Source organism: Zea mays, chromosome 9 (genome assembly GCF_902167145.1).
Source record: "Zea mays cultivar B73 chromosome 9, Zm-B73-REFERENCE-NAM-5.0, whole genome shotgun sequence".
NCBI classification, from domain to species: Eukaryota; Viridiplantae; Streptophyta; class Magnoliopsida; order Poales; family Poaceae; genus Zea; species Zea mays.
The window spans coordinates 159,241,226-159,259,592 of record NC_050104.1 but is presented as its reverse complement, the minus strand read 5'-3'; the positions used below and the strand labels follow the sequence as shown (position 1 = coordinate 159,259,592).

Genomic DNA, 18,367 nt, shown 5'->3' with positions numbered 1-18,367 from the left:
TCGGTGGAGATATTGCAGGTACGGGGTCTGCCAGTCTCGATTAGGCGGGACCCCATTCCGCTCTTCCTCGATGCGCAGTGCCTCACCCTCGGGGGCCGAGGGTGCCTCGGGCAGGGCCGAGGCCTTCTCGGGCTCGGGCGTGTCGTCGGTCTTGACTGAGGGTTGATGTAGGTCTCGGGAGAAGACGTCTGGGGGAACCGTTGTCCGCCCCGAGGCTATCTTAGCCAGCTCGTCCGTAGTCTCGTTATATCGTCGGGCGACGTGGTTGAGCTCGAGCCCGTAGAACTTGTCTTCTAGGCGCCGAACCTCGTCGCAGTAGACTTCCATCTTCGGGTCACGGCAGTGGGAGTTCTTCATGACTTGGTCGATGACATGCTGCGAGTCACCGCGAGCGTTGGACCCCTAGCTCGATGGCGATGCACAACCTGTTGACCAGAGCCTCGTACTCAGCCACGTTGTTGGACGCCGGGAAATGGAGGCGCAACACGTAGCGGAGGTGCTTCCCGAGGGGCGAGATGAAGAGCAGGCCCGCGCCTGCCCCTGTTTTCATCAGCGACCCGTCGAAAAACATGGTCCAGAGTTTCGGTTGGATCAGAGCTGCTAGAAGCTGGGTGTCGACCCATTCAGCCACAAAGTCCGCCAAGACTTGGGACTTGATGGCCTTCCGAGGGGCGAACGAGATTGTCTTGCCCATGATTTCCACCGCCCACTTTGCAATCCTACCCGAGGCCTCTCGGCACTGGATGATCTCCCCCAGGGGGAAGGATGACACCACAGTCACCGGATGAGACTCGAAGTAGTGTCGCAACTTCCGCCGCGTCAGAATCACCGCGTACAGCAGCTTCTGAATCTGTGGGTAGCGGATCTTGGTCTCGGACAGTACCTCACTGATGAAGTAGACCAGCCTCTGGACGGGCAATGCATGCCCTTCTTCTCGTCTCTCAACCATGATCGAGGCGCTGACCACCTGAGTGGTAGCGGCGACGTAGATCAAGAGGGCTTCTCCAGCAGCGGGGGGCACCAAGATGGGCGCGTTCGTGAGGAGCGCCTTCAGGTTCCCGAGGGCTTCCTCGGCCTCAGGGGTCCAAGTGAAGCACTCGGCCTTTCTTAAGAGACGGTACAGAGGTAGGCCTCTTTCGCCGAGGCGCGAGATGAAGCGGCTCAGAGCCACAAGGCATCCCATGACCCTCTGTACGCCTTTCAAGTCCTTGATGGGCCCCATGTTGGCGATGGCCACGATTTTCTCCGGGTTGGCCTCGATGCCCCGCTCGGAGATGATGAACCCCAAGAGCATGCCTCGGGGGACTCCGAAGACACACTTCTCGGGATTGAGTTTCACGCCTTTCGCCTTGAGACACTGGAATGTCGCTTCAAGGTCGGAAAGGAGGTCGGAGGCTTTCCTCGTCTTGACTACGATGTCATCGACGTAAGCCTTGACCGTTCGACCAATGTGTTCGCCGAACACGTGGTTCATGCACCTTTGGTACGTCGCACCCGCATTCCTCAAACCAAATGGCATAGTAATGTAGCAGTACATGCCAAAAGGTGTGATGAAAGAAGTCACGAGCTGGTCGGACTCTTTCATCCTGATTTGGTGATACCCTGAGTAGGCATCGAGGAAAGACAGGGTTTCGCACCCAGCAGTGGAATCCACGATTTGATCGATGCGAGGCAAAGGGTAGGGAACCTTCGGACATGCTTTGTTTAGACCAGTGTAGTCTACACACATCCGCCATTTCCCTCCTTTCTTTCTCACAAGCACAGGGTTGGCAAGCCATTCGGGATGGAATACCTCTTTGATGAACCCTGCAGCCATCAGCTTGTGGATCTCCTCGCCTATGGCTCTGCGCTTTTCTTCATCGAATCGGCGCAGAGGCTGCTTCACGGGTCGGGCTCCAGCTCGGATATCCAGCGAGTGCTCGGCGACATCCTTCGGTATGCCAGGCATGTCCGAGGGACTCCACGTGAAAACTTCGGCGTTCGCGTGGAGAAAGTCGGCGAGCACAACTTCCTATTTAGGGTCGAGCTCGGAGCCGATCCGGATCTGCTTGGAGGCGTCGTTGCTGGGGTCGAGAGGGACGAACTTAACCGTCTCTGCTGGCTCGAAGTTGCCGGCATGACGCTTCACGTCTGGCGCCTCCTTGGAGAGGCTCTCCAGGTCGGTGATGAGGGCCTCGGATTCGGCGAGGGCCTCGGCGTACTCCACGCACTCCACGTCGCATTCGTACGCGCGTCGGTATGTGGGGCCGACGGTGATGACCCCGTTGGGGCCCGACATCTTGAGCTTGAGGTAGGTGTAGTTGGGGACGACCATGAACTTGGCGTAGCATGGCCTCCCCAGTACTGCGTGGTAGGTTCCTCGGAACCCGACCACCTCGAACGTGAGGGTTTCCCTTCGGAAGTTGGAGGGAGTCCCAAAGCGGACGGGCAGATCGAGTTGTCCGAGGGGTTGGACGCGTTTTCTGGGGATGATCCCGTGAAAAGGCGTCGTGCCTGCCCGGATCGAGGACAGATCGATCTGCAGGAGCTCGAGGGTCTCGGCGTAGATGGTGTTGAGGCTACTGCCTCCGTACATGAGGACCTTGGTGAGCCTGACGTTGCCGATGACGGGGTAGACAACGAGCGGATATTTCCCCGGGCTCGGCACGCGGTCGGGGTGGTCGCCCTGGTCGAAGGTGATGGGCTTGTCGGACCAGTCTAGGTAGACTGGCGCCGCCACCTTTACCGAGCAGACCTCCCGACGCTCTTGCTTGCGGTGCCGAGCCGAGGCGTTCGCCACTGGCCCACCGTAGATCATGAAGCAGTCGTGGACCTCGGGGAACTCCTCTGCCTTGTGATCCTCCTTCTTGTCGTTGTTGTGGGCCCTGCCACCTTCTGCAGGTGGCCCGGCCTTGTGAAAGTGGCGCCGAAGCATGACGCACTCCTCAAGGGTGTGCTTGACGAGCCCCTGATGATAGGGGCACGACTCCTTGAGCATCTTATCGAAGAGATTGGCACCTCTGGAAGGTTTCTGAGGGTTCTTGTACTCAGCGGCGGCGACAAGGTCCGTGTCGGCGGCGTCGCGTTTGGATTGCGACTTCTTCTTGCCCTTCTTCTTGGTGCCGCGCTGAGTGGACGCCTCGGGGACATCTTCTGGCTGGCGGCCCTGGGGCTGCTTGTCCTTCCGAAAGATAGCCTCAACCGCCTCCTGGCCAGAGGCGAACTTGGTGGCGATGTCCATCAGCTCGGTCGCCCTGGTGGGGGTCTTGCGACCCAGCTTGCTCACCAGGTCGCGGCTGGTGGTGTCGGCGAGGAACGCGCCGATGACATCCGAGTCAGTGACGTTGGGCAGCTCGGTGCGCTGCTTCGAGAATCACCGGATGTAGTCCCGGAGAGACTCTCCCGGCTGCTGGCGGCAGCTTCGGAGATCCCAGGAGTTCCCAGGGCGCACATACGTGCCCTGGAAGTTGCCGACGAAGGCTTGGACCAGGTCGTCCCAGTTGGAGATCTGCCCCGGAGGCAGATGCTCCAGCCAGGCTCGAGCGGTGTCGGAGAGGAACAGGGGGAGGTTGCGGATGATGAGGTTGTCATCGTCCGTTCCACCCAGCTGGCAGGCCAGTCGGTAGTCCACGAGCCACAGTTCCGGCCTCGTCTCCCCTGAGTACTTTGTGATGGTAGTCGGGGTTCGGAACCGGGTCGGGAACGACGCCCGTCGTATGGCCCGGCTGAAAGCCTGCGGACCGGGTGGTTCGGGCGAGGGACTCCGATCCTCCCCGCTGTCGTAGCGTCCCCCACGCCTGGGGTGGTAGCCTCGGCGCACCTTTTCGTCGAGGTGGGCTCGACGGTTGCGGGGGGTGGTGCTCGTTGCCGAGGCAACCCGGGGCCGCAGGCGCTGTGTTGAGCGTGCGCCCGGTGTGGACCGAGGCTTCCCGCATGAATCGGGAAGTCGCGACGCGATGCTCCGAGGGGTACCCCTGCCTTCGGGAGTCAGAGCTTTCGGCCCGTCGGACCGCGACATCCTCCAGGAGATTCTTGAGCTCTCCCTGGATACGCCGCCCTTCGGTGGTCGATGGTTCTGGCATCGCGCGGAGAAGTAGTGCTGCTGCAGCCAGGTTCTGGCCGACCCCACTGGAAGCCGGTGGCGGCCTTGCCCTGACGTCGTCGACAATGCGGTGCTGGATGCCCTGGGGTAGATGACGCGCTTCTCCGGCCGGAGCTTGGTCTGCCCATTCCTGCCCGATGTTTCGCCGGAACGGCTCAAGTGTTCCTGCTCCCTCGTCGAGCCTGGCTTGCATCTCGCGGATTTGCTCGAGCTGTGCGTCTTGACCCCCCGCAGGGACTGAGACCACAGCTAGCTCCCGAATGATGTCAACGCGAGGCGCAGGCCTAGGGGGATCGCCGTTTTCCAGCATACCAAGATGGTTGCCTTCGCCGGGACCCCCTAGATCGACGTGGAAACATTCACGACTTGGGCCGCAGTCCTCGTCGCCGAAGCTGCGGCTACCGTCGGAACAATCGGAGAGGCAGTAGTCGCATGCAGTCATGAAGTCCCGCATGGCACTGGGGTTACCGAGCCCGAAGAAATCCCAACAAAAGTCGGGCTCGTCATCTTCCTCGGAACCCGAGGGCCCGTAGGTCGAGACGGCCGCCAGTCTGTCCCAGAGCGACCGCATACGGTACCCCGGAGGGTTTGGACATGCCTCTATGAAGGCTTCCACCGAAGCGAAGTTGCTTTGTGGGTCGAGACTGAATCCAAAAGACACGAGATGGGAATCGGTCGGTACCTCTTGGTCGACGGGCGATGACGAAGTCGCGTCAGGGGCGGACTGCACCGTTGTCTCAGGTACGAGGGTGACGCCCAGCAAGTCCTTCGCGAGCGTGCTGGCGTCGTTCGTCTGCTCGGAGTTGGCGTGTTGCGGGGAAACGGCGCTAGTCTTCGTCTCAAACGCAAGGTCGAAGCCCGACGTGTCCCCCGCTGGGGCGCCGGCGTCGTCGACTTGCTCGACAGCCGACGAGGTGCCGCCTCCTGCTTGGCCATGGTTGCCCCGCCTCCTCCTCCATCGGCGGGGGAGGTGACGGGACAAATCCGAATGTTGTTCTTCCGCCACGTGGAGAAGACGTCGTCTATTCCGCCGCCGACGGGCAGGCTGACGGCCGCCATTGTCGCTGTCGCACGACGGAGGAAGGAGTACCATGTCGTAGCTGCCGTCGAGGGACATGAACTCAAGACTCCCGAAACGGAGCACCGTCCCGGGCTGGAGAGGTTGCTGGAGACTACCCATCTGGAGCTTGACGGGAAGCTGTTCGTCAACACGCAGCAGGCCCCTACCTGGCGTGCCAACTGTCGGCGTTTCGACCCCCGGGGGGTCCCTGGACCAACGAGTAAATTGTCGTCGCGTGTCCCAGCCCAGATAGGTCGGCGCGAGACGGAGCACGAAGGGGGGAAAAGGAGACAGGCGAAAGGGGAAACCCACGACCGTCGTGTTGTCCTGCGCCCAGGTCGGGTGCGCTTGCAGTAGGGGGTTACAAGCGTCCGCGTGGGAGAGAGCGAGAGACTTTGCGCGTCGGCCCATTCTCCCGCGTGACCAACCTTCTCGTACGAGAGCCCTGGACCTTCCTTTTATAGGCGTAAGGAGAGGGCCCAGGTGTACAATGGGGGATGTAGCAGTGTGCTAATGTGTCTAGCAGAGAGGAGCTAGAGCCCTAAGTACATGCCATCGTGGCAGCCGGAGAGGTTTTGGCACCCTGTTCATGTGATGTCGTGGTCGTCGGAGGAGCGCTGGAGCCTTGCGGAAGGACAGTTGTCGGGGCTGTCGAGTCCTTGCTGACGTCTCCTTGCTTCCGTAAGGGGCTGAGAGCCGCCGTCGTCATGGAGCACGCGAGGCGCCATCATTATTTGTTTACCGGGGCGAGCCAGATGGGACGCCGGTCTTGTTCCCCGTAGCCTGAGCTAGCTAGGGGTAGGATAATGATGGCTCCCCCTGTGACGTGGTCGGTCCGAGCCCTAGGTCGGGCGAGGCGGAGGCTCCTCCGAGGTCGAGGTTGAGTCTGTCTTCCGAGGTCGAGGTCAAGTCCGAGCCCCGGGTCGGGCGAGGCGGAGACCGTCGTCCGAGGCCAAGGCCGAGTCCGAGCCCTGGGCTCGGGCGAGGCGGAGTTCGTCGTCTTCCGGAGCCGAGGCTGAGTCCGAGCCCTGGGGTCGGGCGAGGTGGAGTTCGTCGTCTTCCGGAGCCGAGGCTGAGTCCGAGCCCTGGGGTAGGGCGAGGCGGAGTTCGTCGTCTTCCGGAGCCGAGGCTGAGCCCGAGCCCTGGGGTCGGGCGAGGCGGAGTCCATCGTCCGAGGCCGAGACGGGGGCCGAGCACTGAGGTCGGGCGAGGCGGAGCTTCCTATGGCGCCCGAGGCCGGACTTGGCTGCTGTCAGCCTCACTTTGTCGAGTGGCACAACAGTCGGAGCGACGCAGGCGGCGCTGTCTTCTTGTCAGGTCGATCAGTGGAGCGGTGAAGTGACTGTGGTCACTTCAGCTCTGTCGACTGGAGCGCGCGTCAGGATAAGGTGTCAGGCGATCCTTGCATTAAATGCTCCTGCGATACGGTCGGCTAGCGTGGCGATCTGGCCAATGTTGCTTCTCGGCGAAGACTGGGCCTCGGGCGAGCCGGAGGTGTGTCCGTTGCTTGAGGGGGCCCTCGGGCGAGAAGTGAATCCTCCGGGGTCGGCTGCCCTTGCCCGAGCCTGGGCTCGGGCGAGGCGAGGTCATGTCCCTTGAGTGGACCGAACCTTGACTTAATCGCACCCATCAGGCCTTTGCAGCTTTGTGCTGATGAGGGTTACCAGCTGAGATTAGGAGTCTTGGGGGTACCCCTAATTATGGTCCCCGACAAATGGTAATGTCACATGATGGTTTTACTAAACAGTACTACTAATTGGAGTGAGGAGAACACTAAAATTGTCTGTGAATTTTTTTGCCGATGAAGTTCAAGCGGGAAATCGTGACAGCACACATTTGAATAAATCTGGGTACAAAAATGTGATTTAAAGGTTTCATCAAAGAACCGGTATTTTGTATGACCGAAAAAAGTTCAAGAACAAGTGGGACAAGTTGAAAATAGATTATGGAATTTGGAAGCAACTATCTATCAGGGAAACTGTCATAGGATGGGATGCATCTCACACACATATTATCATGCCTGAGTCATGGTGGAAGAAGATGTCTAGTGTAGGTCTCTCATTCATTTTCTTATTGTTCCATTAATTTGCAAATAATAGTCCTCGCACATTATCATTGTCATACAATATATGCGGATAGTGAAAGGTTCATCCAAGTTCAGGCATAGAGGCCTTTTAAATTTTGATAAACTAGAAATAATGTTTGAAGACATTCGCAACACTGGTGACGACCACTGAAATCCTTGTAGTGGTGTTGCACCTACCCAACATGAGCATACTCCAGTGTCATCGCCACAAATCAACATTAATGATGATGAGAAAGAAGTTAACTATGATGATGATAGTGAGCTAGAGGATGTGACACCCACAAGCTCTAGATCAGTGAGAGCAAGAGTGACCTCACAAGGCAAGGGGAAGAAGCGAAAAACCAGTAGCGGCCGATGGTTTCAGGATAAGATTGGAGAGCTTGTTGCTATGAATGAGAGGACCACTGCTTCTTGTGAATCAATGGCATTGGCTAGTAAGGAGCCAAAATCTGACTTTCCATTAAAGAAGTCATGACATTGGTGAAGGCATGTGGTGCCACCCCTGGACAAATGAGCATTTCATTGCGACATGTCTCTTCACCAAGAAAGCTGATAGGGAGATGTTCATGACTCTAGACACTCCTAGAGAGAGGTTTGAATGGTTAAAGAGGAAGCATGAATGGATGACTAGAAATGATGTGGCTAGGTAGCAGGTTTCAGTTTAGTAAATAACAATGGCTTAGCAGTTTGGTAGTTCAGTTTGATTCAGTTTTGCAGCAGTTCGGTTTGATTTAGTTTGGTAGTTCAGTTCACTAATGCAACAGTTTTAGTTTGAAAAATAGCAAAACGTTTTCAATTTGGTTTCAGTTTCAGTTTCGAAAATACAGTTTAGTGACTGAAAATGCAGTTTCAATTTAGTAAAAGTAGCAACAAGCACGTTTCAGTTAGCTTCAGTGAAATTGCAGCTCAGTAGAAGTTTCTACTCATTGTTTTTAGTGGCTGAAAATACAGTTTAGTGACTGAAAATGCAGTTTCAGTTTCGTAAAAGTAGCAGCAAGCATGTAGTACGTTTTTAGTGTCTGAAAATGCAATTAGTAGTTTGGTTGCACAAAGTAGCAAGTAGCAGATTAGTTTTAGCAACAATTTTGTTTTAGTATGAATGAAGTCTGAACATGAACTCTTGTGTGAATTATTTTTACTAATTTGTGTAATGCTATGTGAACTCTATTTATTATCTGGTGATGACAGTGGCTCTGATGATAGAAGTGGAACTGATGATGCGAGTGCATCTGATGATGAGAGTGGATCCAATGATGAGGAATGGACAAGGAAGGCTATTGGACTAGCGCGGTCTGCTCAGAAAAATACAATGTGCACAACTCTTGTTCTTGAAAAATATTATTTCACTTATATTGACAAGAATGAGACAAGGACCACAAGACAAAGTGGATATGCTTGGGTGAGGGAAACATTGAGTAATCCAAGAGGAAGCCACAAGATGTTCCGGATGGATGCATCTCTTTTCTATAGCTTGCATGACTTGCTAGTAAGTAACTATGGGCTCAAATCTTCTCTTCATATCAATTCAATGGAGTCTCCTATTTTCTTAGTTACATGTGGTCATGGTTAGTCTAATAGTGGTTGTATTAAGATGGAATGAAGTGTAACATAAACTATTTTACACTCTAATCTACCTCAACATACGTGAATTGAGGTCAGTAAATACCCTAACAAAGCCTAAGAAATTACCCATTAACATCTCTACCTCACACCATCCGAGCGTGACGAGTCAAACAACCTTCATAGTTATAGCGAGTCAGAGTCGGCTACCTGCCTGCCTCCAAAGTCCAAACCCACCGGGTTAAGGAAAGGATCTGATCTGAAACTCTGAAACCCAGCACCCGCGATCACGATGACCCACAGTCCTCCCACACAACTAATCCACCAATAAGAGGACGCGGCAGAGGAGAGTAGTGCAGGGAGCATGAAGAAATTAATAAGTTGAGACTTGAGAGTGAGGGAGAAAGAAATGGAGCGGCGGGACGAGGAGGGGAATCCGGGAATCCAAAGCAGACGGCCAGACGCCGTGCCGAGCCGAGCAGTCCAACTCCCGGGCAGAGGCAGAGGCAGAGGCGGAGGGCGGGGCGAGAGAGCCGTGCGGCTGTCCAACTCCCCTTCCCTATCCGGTAGCAGCTGCTCCTATATGACCCCCGCACCCCAGCAAAAACCTTCCCCTTTTTCCCCTTCACAGCCCCGTACTACTATCCCCGCTACCGCTAGCCGCCGCGCTGCTCATCTGGTGGCGGCTCGCCTCCCTCCCCCCATCCGCCGCCGCCGGCTCCTCCTCTAGCTCCCTCCTTACCCCGAGCTTTAAGCTCGTGCTACCTGCCTACCTATCCGTAGGGAGAGAGAGAGAGAGGGGAGAAGGTTCGGTCGGTCGGTCGGGGGCTCTCGGATCTCGCCGCTGCCTCCCCGTTTCTTCGTTGGGATCTCGCTCGCTTCGCGCCATGGCCGCCGTCGCGACGCCACCGGCCCCCGCGCCCGCCGCGCCGGCACCGGCACCGGCACCGGCTGCTGCTCCGGCTCCCGTCACCGTCGCCCCTGCCGCGGACCGTATCCTTTCTGAGCTTCTGCCGTCAAAGGTTTTGCTTTCACGAGGGTTTCGCTATTTGGTTCGGGGGTCAAAGGTTTTGCCTTCGCTGCTTTGCTGGGGCCATGCGCCGGCGCCATCCGGCCTACGGGCCGCTACCGCGTCTAGTGCTCTTGTCTGTCCTCGCTGCCTTGTTTGATTGAACTGTACACATGCATGTTTTTTTACTGTGTGTTCACTGTTGTCTGCAAACTTCAGCCGGAGACAAAAAAGAAAGAAAGAAAACATATTTTTCCGTGTTTTTGTGATTAGCTTATTGCTACTGCTCATCAGGACTTAGTAGCTTCCAACCTCTGGGATCTGCAAATGATCTTGTTACACCTTAATTATTCGGTTTCCTGTTGTGCGAAGAAACCACGGATCTGCTGCAGAAGTTGTCGCTGGATTCGCAGCCCAAGGCGGCGGGTGCGACAGAGCCTGCTGCTGCTGCCGCCAAGGTCAGAAGTTCTCATGGCTTCCCATCTTGTCCATGGACCATGGTTTGATCGAGATGATCTGTGATTCTGATTCGTTTGCGTGCTGTTTAAATCAGGAGGGTGCTGTGACAAGCCAGCCGCTGAGTGTGGCCATCCCGCCGGAGCGGTCTATCACGCCGGTGCTTCAGGACTTTATGGATCCCAACCTGTTCTATCTACCAGCGTATTACTATGGAGGTGAGGAGCTTATGGTGATCAGGTCTTAGCTAGCGCGAGTATTTTAGCCCGCTGTTTGTTGCTTTGGTCTTCCTTGTTGCGTCTGATGATAACATAGTTTGAATTATTTGTTGATCTGAGAGTTTTGTGATTTGCTTACTGAATTTTCTGGTTCTTGCCTTGTCACGCAGGCTACGACAGTTCCATGAGCGAGTGGGATGATTATCCAAGATATCTAAATTCAGATGGAGTGGAGATTGCCCCAGTAAGTCATGCTATAAGATCATTCCTTCACGTGTCATGTGATGCTTCCCATGTTTGTTTGCACACTATGTCTTTATCTAATGTAGAAATGCTTGAATGGTCAAATCGCTTGCTATTACTGTCTACTGATACCTGTACTGCCGAGTGTATTGTTGTACGTGTAATAAGTGGAAAGCTATTCACCCTCTTTTTGGGGTATGGTTTCTGCTTTGGTTGGTTTTCCCTTTTTCTTATGCTCTCTGCACAGGTACTCTTGTTGGAAAGGTTGTTTTTCTTGTCTTCCACTATATTGCCACGGAAATTTTGTATCTTGTATCTTGCGGGGTTGTTTGGATAAACATAATCCTTACCATTCCATAATGACTGGAGCAGAAAATGAGTTAATTTTTCCCTCAATCCCTCCCAACACGTTACAGATTGGAGTTTTTTTCCCTAACAGACACTGATGCTTCTCTTGCTACTCTTGGGAACATCATGACTAACCATTTCAATGGGTCTTTTGGACTGTTACAGGCAGTGTATGGAGATATTTATGGATATGGGTATGCTCCTTACGGGGCATACTCTCCGGCCACTTCCCCAGTTCCAACGGTTGATGGTCAGATGTTTGGCGCACAGCATTACCAGTATCCAACCACGTATTTTCAGCCTCCTACACCAATTCCTTCTACCACTCAAAGCAACCTCCAGTCTTCCAACAATCCTGAAAAGCCAGCAGCTAAAGCAGATCCTGCCAAGGCAACCGCTAATGGTGTTCCAAATGGTACTGGTCACACTCACAGTTACAGTGGAACTGTACCAAGCCAACAAAGTTCAGCACTGACGCCTGATGGAACTTATAGGGCGCCCTTGCTAGGTGGAGTTCCTTCTGCTGGTTACCTAGACACGACATATTATGGGTATGACAGCACAGGGGCACAATTTGCATGGTATGATGGCTCTGCTTATGCAAATGGACAGCAAAGAACAACCACAACTAATCGTTTTCCATCCTCGTCATTCAGTGGTAATGGTTCATCTGCAATATATCAGAACAAGAGCTCCACCACGCAGCAGATGGTGAGTTCAGAGAAATTATCTTGATAATATTTTTATTAAATGCAGCTGTGTTATTTATGTATTTTTTCTTCTGCTCGTGCATGTTCCCTTAGTCACTATATGATAAATGTTATTGCTTTTTCATGGCTCTTAGTTTAAACTCGGCTGGGGAGGGAAAGACCGCCCTCCCGGTATTATATTAAGAAGAGACCGAAACATGGTCCTGGTCGAGAAAACCCTTGAACCCTGCCCCCCCATCACTAACGGGCTGATCAACTGCCCACTCTGCAACGGCCCAGCCGGAGGGTGGCGTGCAGGATTCTGTTCCCCGAGAGCGGGCGGGGCACAACGAGGGGATTTTTTAACCAAGCCCGAAATTTGTCCCCGAGGGGATCAAACCCGGGACCTGAAGGTGCTACTCGAAAAGCCTTAACCATTACGCTAGAGTCCCTTTTGCCATGGCTCTTAGTTTAACCAGATAGGAAACATAATAATTTTCTGTAGGATTCAATTCGTCTTTAAACACTTCAAGGGCAGACAAATATGTGCTTTCTGATTGAGCAGCTTACGAACTTTTAGGTTTTGCCTTCTAATTTGAGTTGATTATGATGATATACTTCCATTGTGTATTACATCTGCTGGCAGCTTCACTCATGTTTTCCCCCCCTCTGTATTGTCTTCAAGCAGGGTATGCAGAATAGAAGACCTACAACTACATCAGCAGCTCCTACCTATCCCAATAGGATGTACCCTAGCCCCCGACCGTACACCCAGTATGGGAATTCAGTAAAAACTGGTCTTCCCTACGGGAGTAACGGTTATGATTCCAGGATATATGGTCGATGTGGTCTTGGTAATGGTATGGATAACAGGTACAGGCCCAGGGCATGTAGTGGATACTATGGTTATGGCAATGAGAGTCAGGATGGAACAATTGAGTTAAACAGAGGTCCTAGATCTGGCCGGTTCAAGAACCAGAAATTGTACGGTCATACTGTCACTATTGCTGTGAAAGGGCAGTCTCTCCCTTCTAGTGAAAGCAAGAATGATAGTGCTGTGCCTGATAGAGCAAAGTACAATAGAGATGACTTCCCTGTTCAGTACGATGCTGCAAAGTTCTTTGTCATTAAATCGTACAGCGAGGATGACATCCACAAGAGCGTAAAATACAATGTGTGGGCAAGCACAACCAACGGAAACAAGAAGCTTGATGCTGCTTACCAAGAAGCTCAGTCAAAGGGATCTGCATGCCCTATATTCTTGTTCTTCTCAGTAAGGATCTCTTACTCATTTGGTATCTCGTTATGAATGTCAAGTTAGTTTTCTTCGTCTGATATGCCACTCACAATGAATTTTCAGGTGAATACAAGTGGGCAGTTTGTTGGTGTTGCTGAAATGACTGGCGCCGTTGATTTTGAGAAAACCCTAGAGTATTGGCAACAGGACAAGTGGAACGGCTCCTTCTCTGTTAAGTGGCACATTGTGAAGGACGTGCCCAACAATATTCTCAAGCACATCATCCTGGAGAACAATGAGAACAAGCCTGTCACAAACAGCCGCGACACTCAGGAGGTAAAACATAGTCCATGATTTTGTTTTTCAACTTTTCTGAATTCCATTTTTTTTTGCTTGTCTTGCCTCCTTACCTCTTCTACAACAATGTAGATACGCCTCGAACAAGGCCTTCAGATGCTCAAGATATTCAAGGATCATGTCAGCAAGACTTCCATCCTCGACGACTTTGCCTTCTACGAGAGCCGCCAGAAGTTGATGCAGGATAAGAGGTCGAAACAGCAGCAGCTCCAAAAGCAGGTAGGTTTGGAGCCCCAAATACATGGCTTATATTTGTCAACTGCAGATTTCATCACCTTGCCCTGTCTATAATACCTGTGGGTTCGACTGTCTTGAATCGTCCAGGTCTGGGACACTAGGACCCCCGTTTCTGTCACCGGTGAGCGACCGCAGGAACCTGCTAATGGGAAGCCCAATCCGTCCGTACCAGATGGTGTCACGGCAGAGGTGAAGGCGGTGAAGGCTCCCGCAGAGAACGGCATCACTGCTCCTGTTGTTTCCTATGCAGCAAAGGTGGCCCAGACAGCACCAGAGAAACCCGTCCTCTCCAACGGAGTCGCCAAGACCGGTTAACTCGATCGTGCAACCAGAGCTCCATAGCCAGGATGCGGTGCAAGGGAACTGGTGACCAACCAAGGCAGGCTGTGGAACTGGCAGCATGGCCCCATAAGCGTTGCTCGATCTCCTCATCGCTACTGGATGGAGAGCAGTTGGCTAGTTGTTAGCGGTTTCCCTAGTTTCTCTTCCTCTTGTGTTCCCCGTTTCAGTTTGCTTATAGCCCCGAAGACTCTTTTCTCCCGTAGTGTCGGAATGCCAGGGTCTGTCCCTGTGGGTGTGTTGCGTAACTGGGATCCGAGTATACCCTGCTGTGTTCGTCGTTACATTGAATGGATCTGAATGAAAGTGGGTTAGATTGGAGCTTTTCTTCCATCTCCGGTTTGGTTATTGCGGGCTGTCTCTTGCTCTTTCGGCGCCCATCGTCTGGTGATGGTGATACGGTGCAGGTGCTTGGCTGCTGGATTTGCTCCACTAGACCACTGCCGCATTGTGGGTATGGTAGGGACTAGAGAGTTGTTGCAAAGATGACGAAGCAAAGCGGCCGCCTTCGCCGCTTTACGTAATTTAGCATGGTACTCTCCTTTACCCCACCTTTCTAAAAGATGTCCAAATTCGTCACTTTTCTAAAGTTGTCCAAATTCATGGCCACCGATTTGGTGTTCAGTTTCACGGCAGCAACGCATCACGCTATCCTCTTGGAGCAGTAAAGCCTGATTGACACGGCTCTGGCTTTAACAGCGGTTCCTACGGAGGAACTTATCGAGCATTTTAGAAAAAAGAGCCGTTTTGTAGTGAATATATAGAGAAGTTGAGCCGTTTTGAGACCAGAATCTTGACTCTGGATGCTGGAGCTGCAAAAAACAGCTCCTCTCCAAGTACTTCGGCTCTTGTGGACAAGCACTACGAAACCGGGCCAAAATCCTTTTAAAGTTGTAGCGTATTTTGTTTATGTTGCAATACGAAAGCACTATAAACTCTAGATGGAAAAAGAAGAATGGCAATCCTAGTAGTTTTTCATGTTGCAATATGAAAGCAGTATTTTTTTTATATTGCAATACGAAAGCACTTTAGAATTCTACAGGAAAAAAAAAGAAGAAAACGTTAAAGAAGGGAAAATATGAAAACAATTTTTAAAGTTGTATCAGAAAAAATAAGAAACAATATTTTTTGTCTGGGAAAAAGAAAAAATGTCAGAAGTGGGATTTGGTGTCAAAATAAAAAAGAAAAATAAAAAGGCAGAAAAACAAAATAGATGTCAGAAGTGGGATTTGAACCCACGCCCTCGTTAGAGGATCAGAACTTGAGTCTGACGCCTTAGACCACTCGGCCATCCTGACTTGATGTTTTATTTAAATTAAGATCAGTATATATTTGTTGGACGATTCTTTAGTCATATGCATTCATATTCCGTACCACTCTTTGCCCTGTGCACTTGTGAGTTGTGTGATACGCTGCCCGCCCTGCTCTCCAAAATTTTCTTATATCAAGTATCTATTTTTCCCGTTATTTAGGCACTAGATAGTTTATCTATTGATCTTTAGACAATATGATTGACTAAACTTTAGGTTCTGAATTGGAACTCCGAAATGATTCCTAGCCGGATTACTTTTCTAATTTATATTAATTTTAATGAGCTGGAATGAATCCCGGTTCATTCCTGGACAAGCGAACGGGCCCTTAGTTAGATGAAACCAAATACCCTCTATTTCTCTAAACTTGTCTATCAAGAGCAGAGACGTAGCCAAAAAAATTATATGGAGAGACCATAAACAACATTTAATAGATTATATGTAATATATAAGTGTCTGATTTCAGTTTAAATTTAACTTAATTGACTACATATTTTTATTAACACATAAACAAAGAAATAACCAATATTTATCAAATCAATCACTATTTTTATATACTTAACTATTTAAGCAGTAATTAGTATGTATTTATATGTTTGTACAAATTTTAGGAGGTCAGGCTCCTGCCAGCCCTCTTGTCTACTCCACTGCTCAAGAGTTATGTTTGTAATTATACTAGCTGATCGTATAAGACTCGTCTAAAAATCCATAAACTCATGAACGTGAAATATAACGACTTCTCTTTCACGTTGGCATAGGATATGAGGCTGTAAGAGGGGGAAAAGAGCACGAAAAAGCGCGAGAACGAAAGGAATGAGGCGAGGAAGAAAGTATCGTCATCTATCCTAAGGCCATAGGATGTGAGGCTGCAGTGAACGCCGCTCCGCGTCTCCAGAGGGCTCTGCTCCTCCTCTTCAATCCCACTCCCGCCCCGATGGCCACCTCCTCCGTGCTCCCGCTCCACCTCCTGTCCTGCGCGCGCCGGGCCAGCACCAGCACCAGCACCGCCGCGCGCGCCTCCGCGGCCCCGGCGGTGGCGGCGACGACCGCGCAGTCCCTGGAGGAGTCGTTCGGGCGGAAGGGCCTGCGGTTCGTGGCCGACCCGGCCGGCGGGCCCCTCGCCGCGGAGCTCAGCGTGCGGAACGGCAGCTCGCTGCATCTCCGCCTCGGCGACGGCCTCGTCACGTCCTACCGGCCCAAGGTGTACTGGAAGGACGACGGGTGCCGGGAGGTGCTGCACACCGTGGCGGGCAAGGGCGGCGTCGGCCTCGTCCTCAACGACGCGACGTCCTCGTCCGCCCAGCCGTCGCTGGTCGACGGCGCCGAGTGGGCCGTCAGGGACGCCGACTCCGACTCCTACGACGCCGTGCAGGTGCTTTTTTTTTTCTATTCTTTTGTTTTGATTCCCCCGCAGCAAAAAGAAAAGAAAAGAAAAGATACGTGACTGAAACTGCAGGTGGAGCTCGGGTGCACCATAGGGAAGCTGGACATCTCGTACGTGGTGACGCTGTACTCGCTGAGCATGGCGACGGCGGTGATCGTCCGGAACACGGGCAGCAAGCCGGTGGCGCTGACAGGCGCGGTGCTGAGCCACATCAAGTTCGACAAGCGAGGCGGCACGGCCGTGGAGGGCCTCCGTGGCTGCCCCTACTGCTCCTACCCGCCGCCGGCCGCAGCCTTCAGCCTCCTGTCCCCGGCCGAGGCCATGAAGCGGGAGGACCCTGGCTGGTTCGGCGGCGCCGAGGAGCTGCGCCAGGGCGTCTGGACCGTCGAGGAGGACCTCTACACCACGCTCAAGAAGAAGGTGAGCCGGGTGTACGCCGCGCCGCCAGAGGAGAGGAAGAAGCGCGTCTACAGCACCGCGCCGTCCAAGTTCACCACCATCGATCAGGTGGTTTCCGCCGACCAACCATGCTATGAAATTATTAAATTCTTTTTCATATTCTCCATACTGAATCGAACGTTGCTTTGATACGATGATGAATCTGCAGTATAGCGGGCTCGGGTTCAGGTTGGTGAGGATGGGGTTCGACGACATGTACCTCTGCAGCCCGGGAGGCATGTACGACAAGTTCGGCAAGGACTACTTTCTGTGCACGGGGATGGCGTCCATGTTGGTGCCCGTCGTCGTCAACCCCGGCGAGGAGTGGAAGGCGGCGCAGGTCATCGAGCATGACAACTTGTAACTTCTTCTTCTTCTTTTGGTCAACGGAATTACAGAATCGAATGGCGCGCGGCTCCATTCTCGAATACATGTCGATGGTCCGATCTCCAGTGAGATATATACATCAATACAGATAGTTCTTTCCATGGGAAGTGTTAAACATTGAATGTAAAATGAGAAAGTGAATGAGAAAACTATCATTTTTATTGATCTTTGAAATCTCTACTATATAGAGCACGAGTTTATTTCATTCGGGCGTCACCCCTCCTCTTTCTGCATAATTGTGTACAAGTGAGGATTCAAACCTCGTAGGGATTCAAACCTTGATTGTTGTCTCCATGTTCATATCCGCCTATCAAATGTAACATACGTATTTATATTCAAACATAATACAGATATTTTTATGAAAAAATAAAAAATAAAGCAGATCCCCGCCATTGCCATATCTCAAGCCCAAACACGACACAATGATCAGGTCAGATCGACACAGGCCCGATGGACAATGGACCTTGCCATACTCGGACCGGGCTAAACCGTGTTGGGCTACGAGCCGCCTAGCAGATCAGGATCATTTGGACATGTATACCCGTAGACCAGTGATACGCCATGTAGCAGGCACCGACGCAGTCAAGATGATGGCATGTGCAAATGAGGCTATCACGTGTCATCGTAATTGTCAGGTTATCGATTGAGATAAATGAGTTTCTGATTTAGTAAAATTAGGATTAGTTAGGTTTAATTCGAGGTTGTAATTGTTTGATTGAGTGGTGGAGGTGCATCGACGTAGGCACCTGTCGTGACACCGTCGCGCCACACTGTGAATCCTGAAGTTGCGTTGGAACGTGTTTGAACAACTATCTCGACGGGAACCTCTCGGATGTACACCTTGGTGGTGGCATCATCTCGTCGTCGGCAACCATGTCTTTTTTTTGAAAGGGAGAGGCAAAAGACTTGCCGCTCCAATATATTAGGA

The 18,367-nt window shown here is 52.2% G+C and overlaps 2 protein-coding genes and 1 non-coding gene across 3 annotated transcripts; 2 read left to right on the top strand and 1 right to left on the bottom strand.

Annotated features, from left to right (window-relative positions):
- Window positions 1-9,415: 9,415 nt before the first annotated feature.
- Window positions 9,416-14,252, top strand: LOC100383150 (evolutionarily conserved C-terminal region 2). Its single transcript, NM_001175815.2, has 9 exons — window positions 9,416-9,780; window positions 10,169-10,254; window positions 10,350-10,470; window positions 10,641-10,714; window positions 11,227-11,772; window positions 12,439-13,023; window positions 13,111-13,323; window positions 13,417-13,563; window positions 13,669-14,252. The coding sequence occupies exons 1-9, from the start codon at window positions 9,675-9,677 to the stop codon at window positions 13,894-13,896; spliced, it is 2,106 nt and encodes a 701-aa protein (NP_001169286.1). The 5' UTR covers window positions 9,416-9,674; the 3' UTR covers window positions 13,897-14,252.
- An 882-nt stretch (window positions 14,253-15,134) lies between these two features.
- Window positions 15,135-15,218, bottom strand: TRNAL-CAA (transfer RNA leucine (anticodon CAA)). Its single transcript has one exon. It is a non-coding gene; the product is annotated as a tRNA-Leu (tRNA).
- An 803-nt stretch (window positions 15,219-16,021) lies between these two features.
- On the top strand, window positions 16,022-17,610 carry LOC100278292 (uncharacterized). The gene is made up of 3 exons (NM_001151612.3): window positions 16,022-16,602; window positions 16,687-17,121; window positions 17,222-17,610. The coding sequence occupies exons 1-3, from the start codon at window positions 16,165-16,167 to the stop codon at window positions 17,414-17,416; spliced, it is 1,068 nt and encodes a 355-aa protein (NP_001145084.2). The 5' UTR covers window positions 16,022-16,164; the 3' UTR covers window positions 17,417-17,610.
- Window positions 17,611-18,367: the final 757 nt, after the last annotated feature.

Bases quoted from the DNA above. Each gene is read 5' to 3' on its own strand.
- LOC100383150 (NM_001175815.2), top strand. From the start codon at position 9,675: ATGGCCGCCGTCGCGACGCCACCGGCCCCCGCGCCCGCCGCGCCGGCA. The intron at 10,715-11,226 runs GTAAGTCATGCT...GGACTGTTACAG, and splicing joins ATGGAGTGGAGATTGCCCCA to GCAGTGTATGGAGATATTTA. The intron at 11,773-12,438 runs GTGAGTTCAGAG...GTCTTCAAGCAG, and splicing joins GCTCCACCACGCAGCAGATG to GGTATGCAGAATAGAAGACC.
- LOC100278292 (NM_001151612.3), top strand. From the start codon at position 16,165: ATGGCCACCTCCTCCGTGCTCCCGCTCCACCTCCTGTCCTGCGCGCGC. The intron at 16,603-16,686 runs GTGCTTTTTTTT...CTGAAACTGCAG, and splicing joins ACTCCTACGACGCCGTGCAG to GTGGAGCTCGGGTGCACCAT. The intron at 17,122-17,221 runs GTGGTTTCCGCC...ATGAATCTGCAG, and splicing joins AGTTCACCACCATCGATCAG to TATAGCGGGCTCGGGTTCAG.